General features: G+C 39.8%; 1 protein-coding gene across 1 annotated transcript; it reads left to right on the top strand.

The window, feature by feature from the left end:
* Positions 1 to 1,076: 1,076 nt before the first annotated feature.
* On the top strand, positions 1,077 to 18,166 carry LOC107310207 (transmembrane protein 68-like). Its single transcript, XM_015855654.2, has 7 exons — positions 1,077 to 1,178; positions 4,837 to 5,165; positions 6,759 to 6,923; positions 10,103 to 10,296; positions 15,494 to 15,554; positions 15,908 to 16,047; positions 16,960 to 18,166. Exons 2-7 carry the CDS (start codon positions 4,880 to 4,882, stop codon positions 17,062 to 17,064), a joined length of 951 nt encoding a protein of 316 aa, XP_015711140.1. The 5' UTR covers positions 1,077 to 1,178; positions 4,837 to 4,879; the 3' UTR covers positions 17,065 to 18,166.
* The last annotated feature ends 1,449 nt before the right edge of the window (positions 18,167 to 19,615 follow it).

Below are 19,615 nucleotides of genomic sequence, written 5' to 3'. Positions count from 1 at the left end.
GTACTGGTGAGGCTGCACCTATAGTACTGTGTTCAGTTTTGGGCCCCTCATTACAGAAAGACACGGAGGCCCTAGAGCACATCCAGAGATGGGAAATGAATCTGTGAAGGGCCTGGAGCACAAGTCTGATGGGTAACAGCTAAGGGAACGGGGATCATCTAGTTTGGAGAAGAGAAGGCTCAGGGGAAACCTTATTGCTCTCTGCAGTGACCTGAAAGGAGGTGATGGTGAGGTGGATATCAGCCTCTTCTCCCAGGTAACAGTGACAGAATGAGAAGGAATAGCTCTAAATTGTGCCAAGGGGATTCAGGTTGGATATTAGGCTGCCCAGGCAGGTGGTGGAGTCAACTGTTCCTGAAGGTGTTGAAGAATCATGTAGACATGGCACTGAGGGACAGTTGTTCATTAGGCATGGTGGCTGGCAGTTGGACTAGATGATCCTGTTAGAGGCCTTTTCCAACCTTTAGCTGTCCTGTCAGTTATACAGTGAATAACAGTAATGCAGAAGGGTACTCACGTTTCCCCTGCATCATGTACCTGTAATAGCGTGGCTTAGCCTTTTCCGTTTCAGTTACGCCCACAGTCTGTCTGGCACCCTGTTCTAAGCTTTCAAAGATTCCTTCCTTTGCACAAGCATTACACACTCTCAGCTTAGCAGTCAGTGCCACTGCCTGCACCTTTCCATACTGGATGATGTTTCCATGCTGGACGTGAAATGCGCACTGTTCAGGTACTCCCTCCTTATGACCGCTAACAAAGCCCGTGTGACCAACCCCAAAACTCGCTCCCTGCAGCGGTAGAAGCTTTAAATCCCCTCCGCCCACCGTACAGGTTGGCGGACCTCTGCGGTTTCGCAGCCCCGCGGGCAGACAGCCGTAACCATCGCTGTTTGCCCCGTAGCGACAGACTGAGGGGGTCGCGGGAGAGAGGATAAGGAGGACAGAGGGCTGCTAGTGGGACGGGCAGCTAAAGAAGGCTCAGAGTGTGTGCCATGTTGCCCCCCAAATCCCGCTCCAGCCCCCATCCAGAGGTTTTCACCTCGGACACGGTAAAAACGGAGCTTTGGGTGCGGAACCCAGCGGCTCAGCCCCGCCTCCAAGAGCTGCGGGCGGGGGCGGCACTGCGCTTATTCCGGGCCGGGACCCACTCGGCGTGGAGCTTCATACTGCTGCGGGCAGGTGAGGAGGGTGGGGGGCGGTGGAGGGAGGGAATCGCGGTGGGGACGGGGGGTGTTACGGTGCTCTGCTCGGAACCCCGACGGCGGGCCGGGAGCCTGCACAATCCCTCCGACCGCAGGCTTTGCTTCGGAGGGATGGATCCGTCAAGTTTTGGGCTGGATGTGCTCATAAGTGAAGGCGATAGTGAAAGCTGTAGAAACACAGCCGTATGCAAGGTGTTTGTGGGGAGAGGAAGAGTGGGCAGTGTCTGTATGGGAACAGCAGGAGTGATTTGCTGTGGAACTGTCGTAAACGTTCTGGGAAATATGTAATGGGATTTAATTGAAGGCAAGATGTCGAGTTGAACTGCTGTATCACTTCTATTGTGAAATAGAGCGGTTAGGCTTGACAGAATGGAAAGTAGAAGCTGCTGCTGCAGCATAAAAGCAGGTGTCAAGAACTTCTGTCCAGAAGTTTTAAGCTGCTTAATGCCGCTCTTCCCACTGTGCTCTGCTATGCCTGCAGCCAAGAGCAAAGTGCTGGGCAGCAAGACCGAGATTATCCATTCTTTAGTTGAGGCTGAAAGCCAACTGCGAGGTTTTAATTTTGTTGCCATAGGTCTCTTGTGGCAGTTTTGTTGTTGCTTTTCTGTTCCCTGGAATTCTTGTGCTAGCTGATAGGTCTGTCCCTATGGACTAATGCTGCTTCAGTATGAGCTGAGGATTTGAATGACTTATCCTATATGGATATTTTGTTGTAAAGGAGCTCCCTTTAAGAAAGGAGACATTAGTTCTGTCTCCCAGTGACATCATTTGTGATCTCATGTTGTACATAGGGCTATTACTCTGGAATTTGGTGCGCTTTATAGGTGGAGCCAGAACAAACATCTTGCATGACAACACGGATGATGTTTGCTGGAAGAGCAGTGGAATTATTCAGCTCAGTAACAATTCATATCCATCCTTAGTAGAGATGAGAAAAATATGGGTTCTTAGCTTAAGGCAAGTTGGTTCAGAAGATGCTGTGCCCATTTGTTAGGCTTTTACAGCATGCTCAGTATTAAAGAATATGGGAGCTGCTCTTGGCTCAGATTTTAGAAGAGCAGAAGAGGGATTCCTCCCTAAAATTCCAAGCGAAACAGCATTTACAAGCAAGAATATTCTGGTAACTCTTGTATTGTCTTAAAGACAAAAGGGTCTTTGGGAAAAGATTTGTAGCAGGTACTTGGATAGATGTGTAATAATTTCTCTCTACATTGTTTGATAAAATGATGCTGCAAAGTTGGGTTGGTCTCAACAAGGGGCTGGTGAGAGCTATCCAGAAGGACACGGCAAACATCGTAGTACTATCCTGCTGTGGTCTTTGTTACACTGGCACAACAGAGAGATGCTTTTAGCGTGTTGGACGCAAACTCACACCGTATGGTTGAAACCCTGGTCAGAGTTCATTCTTTCCTTTTGAAATGTTGGACGTAGTGTACAACTGAAGTATGGGAACTAGAACTAAAACTTGATTGAGTGTCCTGACTACAAGGAAAAGTCATGCTCCTAGTTGTTTGTTGGTGTTTTCTTTTTTTCTTTGTTAATATATTATGCTTTTCCTGCTCTGGCAAGGATTCAGCTGGAATGATGTAGACTTGGCTTGTGACCTGCCCACCCAGGTGTAAAGTTAACTCACTCTGTGTGTGGCAAACTACTTTCATGTATCCTCAGTAAAATTTGTACTGACATTAGTAATGCACTTTCATTATCTGTTCCCATGAATGGCTTTGCTTGTTCCAGTGCTTCTGCAGTCCTCCTGTTAGCAGGGAGCTGGCTGTTCCTGCTGGGCACTGTTTTATTTCCTTTATTCGCTTATTTACTGAATTTCAATCATGTTTGGTACAGAAAAACATCTGAATGTGTTATACTTTAATCTTAGTATTTTGGTAGATTATGCGATCTTTCAATCCCTAGGTTCCAGTTTGTGTTTAGAATATTCTGATTAATATCTACATCACGTAGCTATTATAAATATTATCAGTGTATTTACTACATGCTTATAAATTTTGTGTGCTATTTTAAGAAATCCTAAGTTTCGCTACCAGCTGTTATAGTTCCCAGTCTGAAGCTTCCACAACAACGTGGAAATCATTCTCTTCCTTCCCTCACCTTGTGTTGCAGGCTGAATGTATTACCGGCAGTGGTGTTCACAGCCTCTGATTGAGTAGCCTGGGGCAAGCCCTCAGCATTACCTTTTCTTAGGGCCTTTCAACAGAGTGTGCTTCACAGGCTGGGGGGATCTGTAGTCCTTATTCTGTGTCAGCTATTTAAACCAATTAGTTACATCCTTACTATAGAGTAGCACCGCTATATCAGCCTTATCCTTCTTAAGCACCTTCTAAGCACAGTTTTTAATATCCAGATCATTCAGTCTACTCATTTTATTTCTTCCATTTTGCCAATAGATTTTCTCATTGGTGAGAATTTCTAGATCTTGTTATATTTCAGCCAGGCATCTATCACCAGCATATAAACAACTCCATACTAATTTTGTGTTTCTCTTTGCCAGTTTGGTGGCATGCTGAGTATGATACAAAGCAATGCTTGCTTCCTCTGTGCTCCTACCTTACTGTCCTTCCCGATACTGCAGTTGATTTCTTTGGGTTGATAGCAGCCATGTCCTGAAGAGCTGAGAGAGTGTTCATGGTACTGAGGCTGTGCTTTATACCAGCTCACCCCGGTATTTTACCCAGGGCTTCCAAGAAATGAAATAGTAAGATAAGAATTGGAGCCAGTGCTGCTTCTATAAGTATTCAGCTGAAGACGCTATGTCAGAGCTATGTCTGGGCTTGCTGTATTCTATGATCTTTCCACTGACTATAGCAACTGCAATTTGTTTCTTGTTGGTACTTGTTCTGGTGTTGAGCCAGAAGAATTTACTTGCTAAACAAGCAGTAACTTGATTGAGGCAAATAAAAGCCGAATTCAGTTACGGATCACTGACTTTGATTGTAACGTTTAAATCTCTGGCTAATGCTTAAGATGCCTAAAACAAGCAAGAAATGCTGTGATGCTATTGCACTCCAGAGAGACCGCTAACTGCTGTTATGCAACTGGAGTCAGGTGTGGGAACAGACCAAGTAATAGCTGTATTTGGGGCAAAAATATCACTGGGCCCATGGAACTTTTTCCAGGCCTGGTAAGTGTCAAAGAAGGGTGTATTGGCATTGTTGTGTGGATGGGGAAGAGCAGTGAAGGGCTTTTTTTAATAGCGCTGCCAGCAAATAGCAAATGCTGCTCCATACTCATCTAGCTCTGCAGAAGGAGCCTTGGCTATCCAGGCTTTTCCTACTGGCAAAACTGTCTTGAAGGTCTGCTGGGAAGAAAGATGTTCCTAAGGTACACACCTTACTTGCCTCAATCCCTGGCTGAACTCTGGACTCTAGCCCTTGTACTCAGAATCCTGTTGTCTAGCAGTGTAAGAAAGACACATAAGTACATATGATAATCTCATCACCACCCACCCATACCAGGCAACTGGTAGCAATTACCAGCAGCTATCTTAATATGACAGAGAGGAAACATGTTTGACTTTGAGCTATGCCAAAATAGCTATTGGATAAGTCTATGGAAAAAAAATTCTTTAAATTGAGAAGCTTTTGTGATCAATTAGATTATTATTTTTCTCTTTCATGCAGGACATGATAGATAGAAGAGAATCCTGTGCCAGAACAGATACCTATGACCTACCTAAGCTACTTTGCTTGTGTGCTGGAAGAATGGTCTGCTGTGGAGTACCTGAAGAAATATTTTTTCCACGTGGTCATCATATCAATGACAATTAGTACAATATTAGTTTTTTTTATAGTTCCTTTAACAATTCTCTTTTTCATTTACCTTACTAACGTCTTGCTTATAATATATCAGAGGAATAGCGAGGTAAAAGCAGATCCCTTGAGTGATGTTTGGGATAGTGCAAGGAAAACTGTGGCAAGCTTCTGGGATATATATGCAAGAATATGGCATGGTAAGTATGGCATGACTTGTCTGAAGCTTTGAATTACGATCAGTAGTAACTACACCTAAGTTTTAATAGTAGAGTTCTTCCAAATGTATGCAAGTGATTATATATATATATATATATATATATATATATATAATACACACATTAGATATCACAATATATATATGTAATATATATGAAGTTATACTTTCATTTGACATCTAACCAAGAAATTTCTCCCTCAAAGGCTGTTCTAGGTGTATAGGCAGATGTACTTCTTATGTGGTATCAGAATGAAGTACAGTGTTAATTTTAGTCTTACTGACTCAAGGGCAAGGGAGATATGTAATTTTATTTCTGCTTTTGTAGCTGTTTGTAACCCATTTAATACAGGATTAAAAACAAAATAAGTTATTGGTAATGTAAGTGCTGTATTTTTAGCTGAGGAAAACTTATTGTGTCAGGAGAATATAATCTCAAGAACTGTATGGAAAAAGAAAAAAATAAGATACCATATTTAAGTTTGTACTGTAGCAGAACTTAAAAGTAACCTGATTTTTAGTTTAATTATGTTTAACCTTCAGGCATTTTTTCACCACACCCTAGTCCCTAGGGAAATCCTCAGCCACAAGCTAGACACCTGTTCTTTGCACAGATGTAGTTTAAGACTATTAGCAAGGCTTAATTTGCTGCCCTAAGGATAAAGAATAATAGGTGGTTATCTGTTACTTGCTGCTCTTCTTCACAGCTTTTCTTCTTAATCTTTAAATATCCTGCAACTTAGAACTTCTTTAATGCATTTTTAGAACTCCACGTGCACCATCCTTGACTTTTCCTTCCCAGATGGCTTATTTATGGAGCTGTAGCAGGGATGGAGATAAAGGCAAGCCAGGTGGAATAAAGTTTTTATTTAGTAGAAGCTGTGGCTTTTGCAAAACTCCTATTTTGATTCCACCTGAAACCTAGATCAAATATAGGAAGAACCAGGAAAGAGATACATAGAAATCCATGTCTATGACGAAGTTGCCTTCCGCTGTGAAGGAATGGTTTTAACTCTCATGGAGAGAGTTTGTATTTTGTGGATTCTTTTCTGGACAGAAGTACGTAAACCATGATGGTTTTGTACTATGTAAAATCAGAATGAAAAGTTCCCCAGCCTATGGGAAGTCCCTAAAGGGAGCCTATGGGGAGACAGGAGGGGAGTCAACTCTTTGAAAGGGTAGATAACAGCAGGATGAGGGGAAGTGGTTTTAAGTTGAAGAAAGGAAGATTTAGGTTGGATGTCAGAGGAAAGTTCATTACTATGACAACGAGGAGGTGCTGGAACAGGCTGCCCAGAAGTTGTGGATGCCCCATCCCTGGAGGTATTCAAGGCTTGGTTGAACAATTAAGTTGATCAACAAATTAAACCACTAAGTAAGATAATTTGTGGTGTTTGAGGGGCTTTCTCTGCTGTTAATCATAAGTTCCATACAGAATTTAGCTCTTTTCAAGCTACCTCACAGGTGTTTATCTCTACCTGGAAGTCATTTAATAAAGGATAGTAAAAAGTTTGCTTTAAATTGCCATGTGGTTTACAGCTATCATTGTTGGTATACTGCTTTATATCCCAAACAGGTTATGAACTTCATGGTGTGGAAAACCTACCAGAAGGACCAGGCATTGTTGTTTATTATCATGGAGCTATTCCGATAGACTACCTCTACTTTTTATCTAGGCTATTTCTCTGGAAGAAGAGACTTTGTCTGTCAGTAGCTGATCATTTTGTCTTTCGTTTACCAGGTAAGAGCATGTTCTCTTGTATAGGCATCCTGAATTCACTCAAGCTGTTGCTGATCTTGGTGAAAATAACATTTGTTACAATTGTAAGGCTTTTAAGAGGATATCAGAAATAAGGTGAAGGTTACCAGATTGCTGCAAAACAGACTTCTTTTTCAAGGGAAAAGTGACAGAGTAGTATTTCAATTTGAAGAGTCAAATATTTTTGTTGTAAATACATAGTAAACTTAAACAAATAAACAAACACCACCAACCAGAAAACCCACAGATAATAGGAGCCAGGCCTCTCTATTTGCTGCATTAGTAGAAAATGTAGTTGAAAGTAACAGACTGAATAGAACTGTTTTTCATGCATCTTCTCTTGTGCTACTAATCTGCTTTTTAGCAGAAAAATTACATTTCATAAATCCATTCTTTGAAGAATGCTCATAAGGATATGCTGTGCCAAAGTCTCTAGAAGATTTCTGACCAGGTCCTTCACAAAAGTCTGTTAGATAATTACACTGTTTGAGGAGAAGACTTGTGAATTAGTGACTGCTTAAAAGGTGGGAGAGAAAGGGTAGAAATAAATAGTTCACTTACATTACAGAGAATTAGTAGTTATTGGCATACCAATGCAAAACTGTGCTGGCACCTATATTGTTTGAAATGCTCATAATCTAGATCTGAAGTGAAGGAACAAAATGTTATCCTGGACATTTTTTTCAAGGTAGTTCACAGTAGAGGTATCTAACCATAGTGAATCGCTAACATTAAGTGATAGATGAAACTCAATATTAAATGTAATGTGATACAGGAAAAAAAAACAACACAACTTTAAATAGGCAAATAACATTATTAGGCTTTAAATTCTGTAGATGACTTTAGGAAAACATACCAGCTCAACTCAGCAATTACTGAAAGGCAAGTAGAATTTTAGAATCATCATGGAAAGAGAAGAAACAAAAAACTGCATGAAGGTGCTCATAATGCTCATGGTGTCCACATCTTGAGTACTGAATTCTGTTCTCCCCATGTAAGTAAAGCTACAGAGTAATTAAGACACACATCAGGGGAAAAAAAAGAAAAAGAAACATTCCAGAGGCCTGAAATGGCTTCCTTTGAGGAGCCAGGTAAGAGGAACAGGAACAGAAGTCTTACATCACTAAAGGATATAAAAATGAGTGACCTGGAAAAAATGAACAAGATGTATATATAATATGTTCATCTAATGCTTCATAACTTGTAGACAAAAAAAACACACCACAACAAAAAAAGTTTTAAATCCAAGGAAAAAAGGGCAATACTGGAGAGTTCATAAAGAGATTAGGCAAAACCAATGTCTGTCTTTCACAGAAATATCTATCAAATATGACGCATCAAATAAATTACAAGATGCAGGACTATTTTTTCCACTGTTTTCCAAAGGTTCTGTTTTTCACCTTTGTCAAAGTTGCAGTGTAGACACCAGTTCTAATGGCATAATGTAGTTTTTATTTACATTTATTAATAGAATCAGTATTTTTTCATGTCAAGCTGTTATCACAGTGATTTTGAAGATTAGGGACATTCTCATTTACAGAAGCTTCTTGTGGCCATTTAAGATCTAAAATAATATAACACCAGAAAGCATAGAATGCTTCTGAAATGCGTGAGCACAGGCAGTGGAAGCAAGGATGTGTCACCTGGGAAGAATACAGGGATGCTGTCCAGACTTGCAGAGATGGGATTAGGAAAGCCAAGGCACAGATGGAACTGAACTTGGTGAGGGATGTTAAAAACAAGAAGGGAATTTACATATACGTAGATCAGTAGAAATAGCCCAAAGAGAGTGCACCTCCTCCACTAAACAAGAAGGAAGAACAGGCTACAACAGATATGGAGAAGGCTGAGGTTACTCAGTGAGCTTGGTCTTCTCTGGCAGCCAGGATTCTAACATCCCTGAACCTGAATCTCTAGGTGGGAACTGTGGGAGCAGACTGCCCCTATACTGTCAGGGTGGAGCAAGTCTGAGGCTGAATCATGAGACCAAATGTGTACAAGTCCATGGGGCCAGATGACATGTATCCCAGGGTCCTAAGGGAGCTGGCTGATGTGGCTGCTGAGCTCTCTCCATCATATTTGAAAAGTCATGGCTGTTAGGTGAAGTTCCTGAGGACTGGAAAAAAGGAGACATTGTTCCCATTTACAAGAAAGGGAGGAAGGTTGAGCCAGGGGACTACAGGCCAGTGAGCCTCACCTCTGTGCCTGGAAGATCATGGAACAGATCCTCCTGGAAGACATGTTAAGGCACATGAGGGACAAGGGGGTGATCTGAGACAGCCAGCGTGGCTTCACCAAGGGGAGGTCATACCTGACCAATCTGGTGGCCTTCTATGGTGGAGTGATGGCAATGATGGATAAAGAGAAGGCAACTGATGTCATCTACCTGGACCTTTTGTTATGGTCTTTTGTTATGGTCCCCCACCACATCCTTACCTCTAAATTGGAGTGAGAAGGATTTGAAGGATGAACTATTTGGTGCATAATGAATTGGTAGGACGTTTATGGCTTGATATAGAGGTCAGCAACCCTGCCTGTGGCAGGGAGGTTGGAACTTGATGATCCTTGAGGTCCCTTCCAGACCAAGGCATTCTATGATTCACTACTTCTCCATCTATATTTTGGGCAAATCCCAGGGAGGAGACTCCTTTAATGGTTTGTGCAGTGCTGAAACTACCCTGTTAAACTGTGCCATTCATGCATTTAAGAGTCATACAGCAGCACAACTTAACCATGGAATACTCAATTTAAGAGTTTAAAAATCAGTGTTTAAGATGTTAAAAATCACATTTTATAAGGACTCTAGGAGTATGCGTTTGTTACGTATTTGTATAGTAAGCCATATCCTACTGAAAAAGAAAATTTACATTTATTCTGTATTAAGATCTATTTTAAGAGAAGGTAGCAAGAATAGATACTTTCTGATTTCTAGCTGTGTTGCACAAATCTCAGTTGTGTGGCTGCTGTTTCGATGATTCTGAAGAATGACACGTGTAAGCTTTGACTTACTGAGGTGCACTTGATACGTTGGTTCACCTTTATAACATCTGAACAAAACTACTGCCAACCGATATTCACACCTTTGCTTTAACCTACATACACGAGTATCAGACTTTCATTTGGCTGTAATCTTGTTCTTACACGCTGCTTCTTTATTGCAGGGCTTAAATTATTACTAGAAGTGACTGGTGTCATGCCAGGTACAAGGGAGGTGTGTCTCAGTGCGCTGAAGAATGGACACTTGGTGTCTATTTCACCAGGTGGAGTTAGAGAAGCCCTGTTCAGTGATGAAAGTTACCAGCTCATGTGGGGAAATCGAAAAGGCTTTGCTCAGGTTGCTCTAGATGCAAAAGTGGTGAGTATTATATGTTACCAATCCCAGTTTATGCTTAATGCATATATGTTTCAGTTTAAAAAGCACTTTAGATGCACTGGAAAATCTCTTCTTATATTGTATATATATATATATTTTCTTTTATTCTGAGGGGAATTTTGTTCATACCATTTAACTTTTCTTCATGTTTGTTGAAGATACTATCAATGTCTACATTAGTACTTGAGTTCGACTGAAGCAGATTTTCCATCTTCATCACTCATTATGCTTTCATTTGCACCACTGAACGATTCTCTGAGTACATGAGCTGCATTCCTTTTGGCAGGAACAAAAAATGGAATCTAATACCCTACAATTTCAAGTGGGTGTTCAGTCAATAGTACCAGATGAGAATTAGTTCTAAGTAAATACAGGGCACTGAAATGTATTTGGTGTTGATGTCAGATCCCCAGCATCAGCTGTTTTCCTCCAGAGGAGTGTTCCTGTTAGTTCATACCGTGCTAATGTACATATGGCCACAGTTTAAGTTATGTTTTCCATATGAGTGATGACCTTCAAATACAAATTCCGCCACTGTGTCTGATATCCGCAAAACTTGAATTTCTTACCATGATTTTTTTAAAATATATATATCATGTATATATATATTTTATCCCATTTGTTGCTTCTCATACTCTTAGTTGCTTTTGCCAAAACACTTTGGGTTGCGAAATGTGTCCTTCACTTTAATATTTCTTCATTGCTCTATCTGCCTTTGAAATCTTGTGGGAAGGAAACTAAACACTAGAATAAATATAGAGAAACTTAATTACTCAATGGATAAAGTATTTTTAGCCCAGGACTCACACCACTTTGTTGTATGACCTCTTAAAAGTCACGCTTCTGTGTTTTTGTTTCCTCTCTTTCTTTTTCCTAAAAAGTATGGGCTTTTAAATGTTAGCCAAAATACTCCCTATATTGTAGGGGCTCATACACCACCACTGCTAAGAAAACATCAGAATCTGAATAGGATAAACTCAAATTCATGTTGGCATCTCAAATTCCTTTAAAGTATTTCTTCGAATGTATAAAGTTAATAATATACTTGAAAAGTCAGAGTTGTCACTTTAACAACTGAAAGTGATTTCTAATCACTTGTTTTCATATCTGTCTTTCAAGCTTCCTCAGACATTAGAACAATATTTTGCCGGGTATTTTCACTCCATTTGCAACCTTATAGTATTACTCTACCACATAATATAAATATCTTTCAAATAAAAATTGAATTAAAAAATAATATTGTGTGACTTTTATCAGAAACATTACAGAAATCCTTGCCGTGAATCCTTGTGATCTTTTCACTTTCTATAATTCCGAAGTAGGGAGAACTGTACAGTGAGTGATAGCTTACATTCCTAGCACCCTCTGTTGAGAAGTGTTATTTCTTCTGAGTTAGTGAGTTGGGTATCTCTCGAGGATAAACATCTTGCAGCATGGAAAGTTCTTGTGGTCATTTGTATAACATATCTGGTCAAATGGACCACTGTAGGATTATCTGCTACCCAGTATTGTGAACATCACTGTAATTAACTTGCAGTGTCCACTGAATTTTGGGCATCTTTGCTATTTCTCTGCAAGTCTTTGACCAGAATTAACTGAGATGATTAAAACAAACAAGCAAACAATAAAGTTACCCAGTCTACTACTCAAATATACCATTTCTTACATGAAGTTGGGTCAACAGTGGTAACTGGACTCTGTCTTTTGATAAATTTTGGCTTTCATTGCTCCTGTTTATACTTGCTACATCCTTTTCAATACTGGTCAAACCAGTCTCAGACTTTGACTCAAGGCTGTGGATAAACTCATCTAAACTGACAAAACTTGCTCTGTAAGGTCCTGCGCTTTGCTAATACTCAGCTCCTGGATAAATGCAAGAGAAGACTAGTAGCACTTTGTTTTGAATTTATTTATCATACAGTGTAGCCATCAGCCAAAGAAACACATTTTACTGTACTCACAATGACTACATGGCAGTTCTAAAGCTGCCATGGGTGACTTTAATGGGGATTTCAAGACTGAAATAACTTTATATGCCTGAATAGATGTTTCCTTTCTTCGTATTATGTTACAGAAGTCCAACAGTTCTTGCACTGAAAAGCTTGAAGAAAAATGAGCATGAAATGTAGTTTTTTTCCTCTGTTCCTGCTTGCAGAATTCCACATTCTGTTTCCACTTCATCTTGTAAAACTGTCCTCAGCTGGGGACAGAGAAAGAGTATGTTAGTATTTGATGCAATGTTGTGACTCAGTGAACCTCCTGGATATACACCTGTATCAATTTAATTTAGGTAGGCCAGTGAGCTGACCTTTAGAAATACCCTCTTTCTATGCCTGGAGTTTGACAGGCTAATGGGGCAATGTGCTGAAACTGGTGATGGTAGGCTATAGCATTCTGAGCAAACACTGAGAGATCAGTTGCAACCAGGCATTAAGGAGAAGGGAGGGAATCATCAACAGTTGGGTGAAGAAGTGATGGACAAGCTCAGTAAGCAAAGGGTCATGGTGAGGTGAGCAGTAGGGATGTTGTCTGTCTTCACTTTGGTAGGGCTTTTGACTGTGTCTGCAACAATCTTCTTGTAGACAGGCTGACAAAATTTCAGCTAGATAAGTGGGTGTTAAGATGCGTTGAGTAGTGGCTGAACTGTCAGGAGGAGAAAGTGGTGATTCGCAGCACAAAGTCAAGCTGGAAGCCAGTCACTAATTCAGTACCCAGTGTGAACTGAGTCCAGCGCTGTTAAACACTTTGTTAATTATCTGAATGACGGAATAGAGTGTACCCTCATCAAGTTTGATGACAGTAAGAATAAATAAAGAAACAAAGAGAAAATTAGCCAAAACACCAGAGGGTTGTGCTGCCATTCAGAGGGATGTTGAGAACTTGGAGCAAAGAGTAGTCAGAAATGCTTTTAAGTTCAGCAAAAGGAAATGCCGAGCCCTGACTATAGGGAAGAATAATTTTATGCACCAGTCCATGGCACCATTGTAGAGGCCAACCACTATGAACAGTGAGGCTGAAGTAGGTGACCTCCAGAGCTTCCTCCTAACTTCAGCTATCCTGCAGTTCTGTGATTATTATTATTATTATTATTATTATTATTTAGTTGGCTGGGTATGTCCAGCTCAGTTTCAACACAGTGAATCTAAACCTATGGATTATGATTTTTCACTTAGAGTGGTGATGCACTGCAACAGATTGCATTGTGGATGCCCCATCCCTGGAGGCATTCAAGGCCAGGCTGGATGTGGCTCTGGGCAGCCTGGTCTGGTGGCTGTCAACCCTGCACACAGCAGGGGGGTTGACAGTAGATGATCATTCTGGTCCTTTTCAACCCAGGACATTATAGTGTCTCAGCCAATCAGACCTAAGGGTCTGGTTGTATTGGGTTACAGACACAAACCTGCATACAGTCTGTACAGCTTTGTATCAGCCTAGGGACTGAATGCTGCTTNTGCAGACTGTAAGATATGACTTTCAAGTTCAGATATCTCACGTGCCTTTCTTTTTAGTTACAATAATGAAGTGAATTTGCTCTCTCATTCTGTAATTGCTGAAGGACTTGCACTTCAGAGGGAGTGTGGTACAGGTCAGTGAGGAGATACAATTACCTTATTTGTCCAAGGAATTCACTGAAGTTTCTTCCAATGCCCTTATTATCCAAATATTATTTTAGTGACGCCTTACCTTGAGAAATATATTACTTTGAGGTGAGCCAAATGTGAATGTCTCCTTGCTTTCTGCAGGACTTCATGAACAGAAGGCTTCTCTATTCACAATGTACAAGTTTAACTTTAGACAGAGAAACTGTAAAAACTTTATTTTTTGCTTCTGCAAATGATACTGCAATAAATGCATAACATAAATGTGATTTCTCATAGGATTCCAGTTAAATTTTATGACGTACGTTCAAAGGGAAGGATATAAACCTTTCAGTATCACTAATTTTCCTCAGAAGTGGTGACTTTAAAACAGCAATGTTTGTGAGAGCTGGGAAATATGATTTGGTTTCTATATTGGAGTTTATTTGATTCACTGACTAGCTGACTTTTACTCAAATAACAGGATGTTAAGGTGGTTCACTGTCCATTTAAGCTTTTACTGTAATATCAGTTAACATACATTACTAAAGCTGTGTATAGCTGCACAAAGGCACAGGAAGAAAAACCAGACCTAATCAGGATGCAAATCAACATCCAAAAAATCAGCAAGGTAGACTAACAGTTGCTTTAAGAAAATAGAACCAGCAGCTTTTGAAATGGCCAGGAGTTCACCAAATAACCCCCAGGCCATCTCTGTCTGCCTGCCCCTTATAACTTGCTCAAAACAGCCACTGAAGTTCTTTTTGTCAGCACAGTCACAGTAGGACTAACTCTTCTGTCTTGATATGAGAGAGTTTATACAGTTGTCACCCTTAAAACACCAGAGATTAAAAGTGTGATTCTGATCTTGCATTACTGGAATAATCCTTGAATCATATCCAAGGATTTGATCATCTGCCTGCTTACAGGTAAGTACCATATTGCGTCACAGTATGGTGAAATCAGGGCACTTGACCCTCACAACCAAGTGTTCCAAAAGGGCATTGCATCTTACAGTGAGTGTGTGTAAGACTCTTTCTGGAAAGTTTCATTGGTACAGTCTTTAGTTAAGATTCCTGATGTCCAGGACAGGCTTTCAAAATGAGACTTTGGACACAAAGCTCAAAATCAGTTGCTGATAAAGGCATTTAATGCCAGTGTAAGGAAGCTCGCTCATTTATTATCTTGCTTAGGCAGAACAGAAGTTTAAGCCTTTGTTATGATCACCAAAGAAGATACGAAGACCATTCAGTAGACTGTTGGCTACTGGGAAGTTACGAGCTCTCTCCCCCTTCATGGATGGCTTCCTAAGAAAAATATTCAGTGTGTGTCTATGTCTCAAACTGAAAAATTAATATTAATGAATGATCTGAATTTTGTAACTTCTGGATTTTAAGATAAGCTCTAAATATAATGAATTATCACTGCAAGATACACTGCAGCTTTTGATGTATTGATGATAACAAAATTCCATGTTTTTTACCTGACCAACTTATGTTCATCCTTTTTATTCAATATTCTTCACACTATTAACAGACACTAAAATATAGATTCAAACTTGTTATAACATTTTGACCTTTCTGTTTTTCATGGTTCCACAGCCCATCATTCCAATGTATACTCAGAATGTCCGGGAGGGATATAGGATGTTTAAAGAACGAAGTAAGAACTTTAAAATATACTTCAAACTTTTGGAATGTTTCATCCACTTTGCTCCTAGATGTTGCTTTTTGGACTTCTGCTTACTTTAGATTCTTTAACATGCCTGTTGCAGGTCACGGGTATCTCAAATATTAACTGATTGGTGTTGTGTGATTTCATTCTCTAATGAAGTCTAATTTCAGTGATCTATTAATTCTGTCAAGCTTTGTGTTGGTGAACAGCTGCCTAAATCCTGTCATTGATTCTTGATTGCCAAGTGAAGTGAGCATTTGTAAGGAATCTTCAAAATCCATCAGATTTCAAGCTTGCACTGTGTTTTCTATGTCTATAACTCACTTTTTCCTTCTCTCCAGGATTTTTCAGACAATTGTATGAAAGTACTCGACTGCCATTCACTCCTCCGTATGGAGGCCTTCCAGTTAAATTTCGCACATATATAGGGGAGCCAATACCTTATGATCCAAATATAACTACGGATGAATTGGTTGAAAAGGTAAGTTAGCTCTCCTTGCAGTCATAGGTAGGGTATGTTCCTAGGAGGTTTAAGAGGCTGCATGCAAAATGCATAGTAAGACTTTATTTATGCTTATTCTTGGAAAATAGCTATTCTGTATACCTGTATAAGTGGAATTCAGAGTTCCCATGGAACTGACTTGCTTATCTCACTCAGGTACTAAACCTCTTAAGACTTAAATTGAGTTTGTGTTGAGAGCAGTGGTCTAATTGACTTCCATCTGATCCTGCCTTGGAAAAAGCCAGGAAAAGTTTAGTTATCTTTTACTTATATCATCGTGATACACCGCCATCGCTCAGGAGAAAGTCACTATAGTATTTGGCTCTCTTGAGTTTAAATAGTTAAGAAAAACTAGGAGAGATTATTTTCTATCCCTAGCAGAAATACATAATTTGCATCATCTATGAGTTTATGCATTCTCATCACAAATTTGCATTTGAACCTTACGTAGAGTAAATATTAACAGAGTTTAGATAATCGTTGTCTTATCGTGTACGCTGAATATGATGAACTTACAGAAGAATTAATGATGTATGAAGTTCCCAAGCCTGGTTGCAGCACTGCCAGCTATGAAATCAGACTAGGTTAGTGAGCCTGGAAGTTGCATAAGCTTAGTTTCTGTAAGTGTTAAAAGCTACTTGGACTTAGTAACTCTCAGGTTTCATATGTCTCAGTAATTTGAGCCTATCCAAACTGCAATCGATGCTTTTATTCCTTTCATTTCAAAATAAACCACTGTTAGGATAGCTAACTAATATAAAAGAGAACCTTTTTCTTAAATTACATCTATGTGTGAATTTCCCAATACCTCTTAAAACTGACAAGAAGCCAGTGATTGTACTGTTCTTTATCAGCAGGTATGTAAAGGTCAACTTTCTCGTCTCTTTTCAGACAAAGACTGCAGTCCAGGCTCTAATAAAGAAGCACCAGACAATCCCAGGCAGCATATGGAAGGCTTTATTGGACAGATTTGATAAACGTTGTAAAAGTGATTAGAATACTTAAGTTTATTTTACTGTTTTTACAGCCTGCAGTAAAAGATAATGTCCTACAACAGCAATGACTAATTGATGTTTAACCAGTTTAATTTACAAGTTTCTATAGTCAACAGAAGAAAGCAAACAACCTCTTGAAGATTCCCCTCTTTAAGCTCTTTTTCTTTTTGAGAGTATTCTTGAAGTCAGGACAAGTGGGCCCTTCAATAGGAAAACGTACACATAATAGGCAACGCAAGTACTAAATTTCCCAAAAGGAGATCATGTAGCCAGTATGCGACAGGTTCCTAAGACAAATATTTACACGTATCCGATGGGCTCAAAAGTTTTGCCTGGTTCTTTGGGTTTTAAGAATTTTCTATTTAAGCCAGGTATTAGACTCATACAGCAGCTTAAACGTAAGAATTCTGCATTCAGTACTTTGCTCTGATGGAGAGAAGTCTTCTATCCCCTTGGTACGATGGAGGGAGAGGTCCCCTTTCCCTTTTATAAGATGAAAACTCTGGCTAGCTCTGGAGAAGAAATAACAGTGACAGAAATACCTGATTCAGATTCTAACTACAGTTTGAAGACAAAGTTTTATACTCTCAAATAAGGAAAAAAGGCTTCAGTTAAGTGTAGCACTATGCAAATGCATGTAGTAGTACTTTCAAGTCTGTGTTGGTACATTCATGCACTATTGCACCACGCAGTACAGATGTGGTGCTGCTTGGAAAGTAGATGTGCAAGCAGTGTCGCTTTCCTAATACAGCTTTCAGAATACTGAGTCTTAGTTGTAAAACAGAATGTGTTTTTACAAGCTAGGGGATGTTGCTATTGTTGGGAGTGGGAGAGCTTTGTGTAATTCATTAAAATTAATTCATTAAAATTAATTCATTAAAATTAATTCATTGAAAGCAACCAAGTCTGTTAACTTTGGACACGAAGGAAAGTCATTTTTTGTTCCTCAGTGTTTTTTTATTGTTCTCTTAATACCTATGTAATCTTTTCCCTCAACATCCTAAAATTTTATGTAGCATCTAAGAAAATGTATATATGAGCTTATTGTCACTAGAAATCTAAATGTACTCTTGGGATTCAAATAAACCTCTCCTCTTCTTGTATTTCTTCTCCATAAATATTTCTTGCACATTAGAAGAGTGGACAGATGAGCATACCTTGAAGAATTCTTTTTTTTTTTCCCTTAAGAAAAAATAAAATAATCCTATCCTGAAAAAAAAACTCAGATCTGTTCAAAGACACGAATGTTTACTTGCACACCTTAACTATAATTTGCAGTATGGAAGCAGAAGGATTTTTCCCCCAGCAGAGACAAAACTTGAGCAAATTGAGATGCTGACTAGTACGCCTGGACATGAATGGGAATTCAGACCACTAAGTCTCATGTAGCAAATGCTAAACGTTAGCAAATGCTAAAGTGAATACAGATGATGAAGCAACAGTAATGAGGAGTAAGTGGAATCTGGAAGCATTCCTTGTGTCACAGAAACTCCAAAGAAGGATGAGACAGAATCATTCGCTGACTGTCCTATTCTGTTCACCGAGCACGTTAGCATCATCATTTGATACACTTCAGCCACCTGTATTTTGGGTATTTTGGGAGTTACTTTTCAGGCTCTACATACTCTGGTACCTGACTGTACTGCAACTTGGAATAAAGCACTACTAGCCTCGGAGAGAGAATATGTGATCCAAAAGAGTGGTTCTGTTTCCAAGAAGGGATTTGAGCCTGGATCTTCTATACCAGACAGCTCTTAACAGTTTGTTAAAAAGTTGAAGGCTTTTCTGGGCTGTTTCACCTTATAAATCCATCCTGATACTATTAGCAGCTTATCTGAAGAGTGTAAAGCTTGATTTCTGTAGGTTTTCTTCTTTCACAATTGTCTTGAGAGTGTTTACCGAGTTCTCAAGTTGGTGGACGAAAATGTTATTTAGAGATCTAAGTGGTTTTGAATAAAGACACTGATTTTTCTCATATGAGAAAAAATAAATGAAAAGTTAAACCATTTTTTCCTCAGAAATCTGAACAGAATCACATGCGTGACTTCAGAAGCTGCTTGATTCCAGCTATCCTTAAAGAGAAAGCTACTTCATGGATATACTGTTGGACTGCACGATGTAAGACTGTGGTTTGAATTCTTACTCCTGTCCTGGCGTATTACATAGCAGGCATACACTGAATATATATATATTTTCTGCTTCATTTTGGATATTACAATGGGTACTTGTGGAGACTTGTATGCTTTTGGGTAGTTGATCCCAAAGGAGCATTACGGCTGTGTCATCTGAAGGGGTTTTCATAGAGAAATGTTGTCTCTTTGGTCTCCAAGCTTTGGTGGGGAGAGGCTGCTCTGCATCCAGGCCTTGAGGCTCCCCACATAAGGAAGATACAGAGCTGTTGCAGCAGGTCCAGAGAAGGGCCATGATGAGGATCAGAGGGCTGGAGACAGCCTGAGGGAGCTGGGCTTGTTCAGTATGGAGAAGGCTTTGGGGGATCTCATAGTGACCTTCCAGTACTTGAAGGGCTCAGTGCCACCCGCTGGTTGACGAGG

Source organism: Coturnix japonica, chromosome 2, assembly GCF_001577835.2.
Source record: "Coturnix japonica isolate 7356 chromosome 2, Coturnix japonica 2.1, whole genome shotgun sequence".
Lineage (NCBI taxonomy): Eukaryota > Metazoa > Chordata > Aves > Galliformes > Phasianidae > Coturnix > Coturnix japonica.
Note: the sequence above shows the minus strand (reverse complement) of the source record. Positions and strands in the feature narration are given on the sequence as shown.

Bases quoted from the DNA above. Each gene is read 5' to 3' on its own strand.
- LOC107310207 (XM_015855654.2), top strand. From the start codon at position 4,880: ATGACCTACCTAAGCTACTTTGCTTGTGTGCTGGAAGAATGGTCTGCT. The intron at 5,166-6,758 runs GTAAGTATGGCA...TATCCCAAACAG, and splicing joins ATATGCAAGAATATGGCATG to GTTATGAACTTCATGGTGTG. The intron at 15,555-15,907 runs GTAAGAACTTTA...CCTTCTCTCCAG, and splicing joins TAGGATGTTTAAAGAACGAA to GATTTTTCAGACAATTGTAT.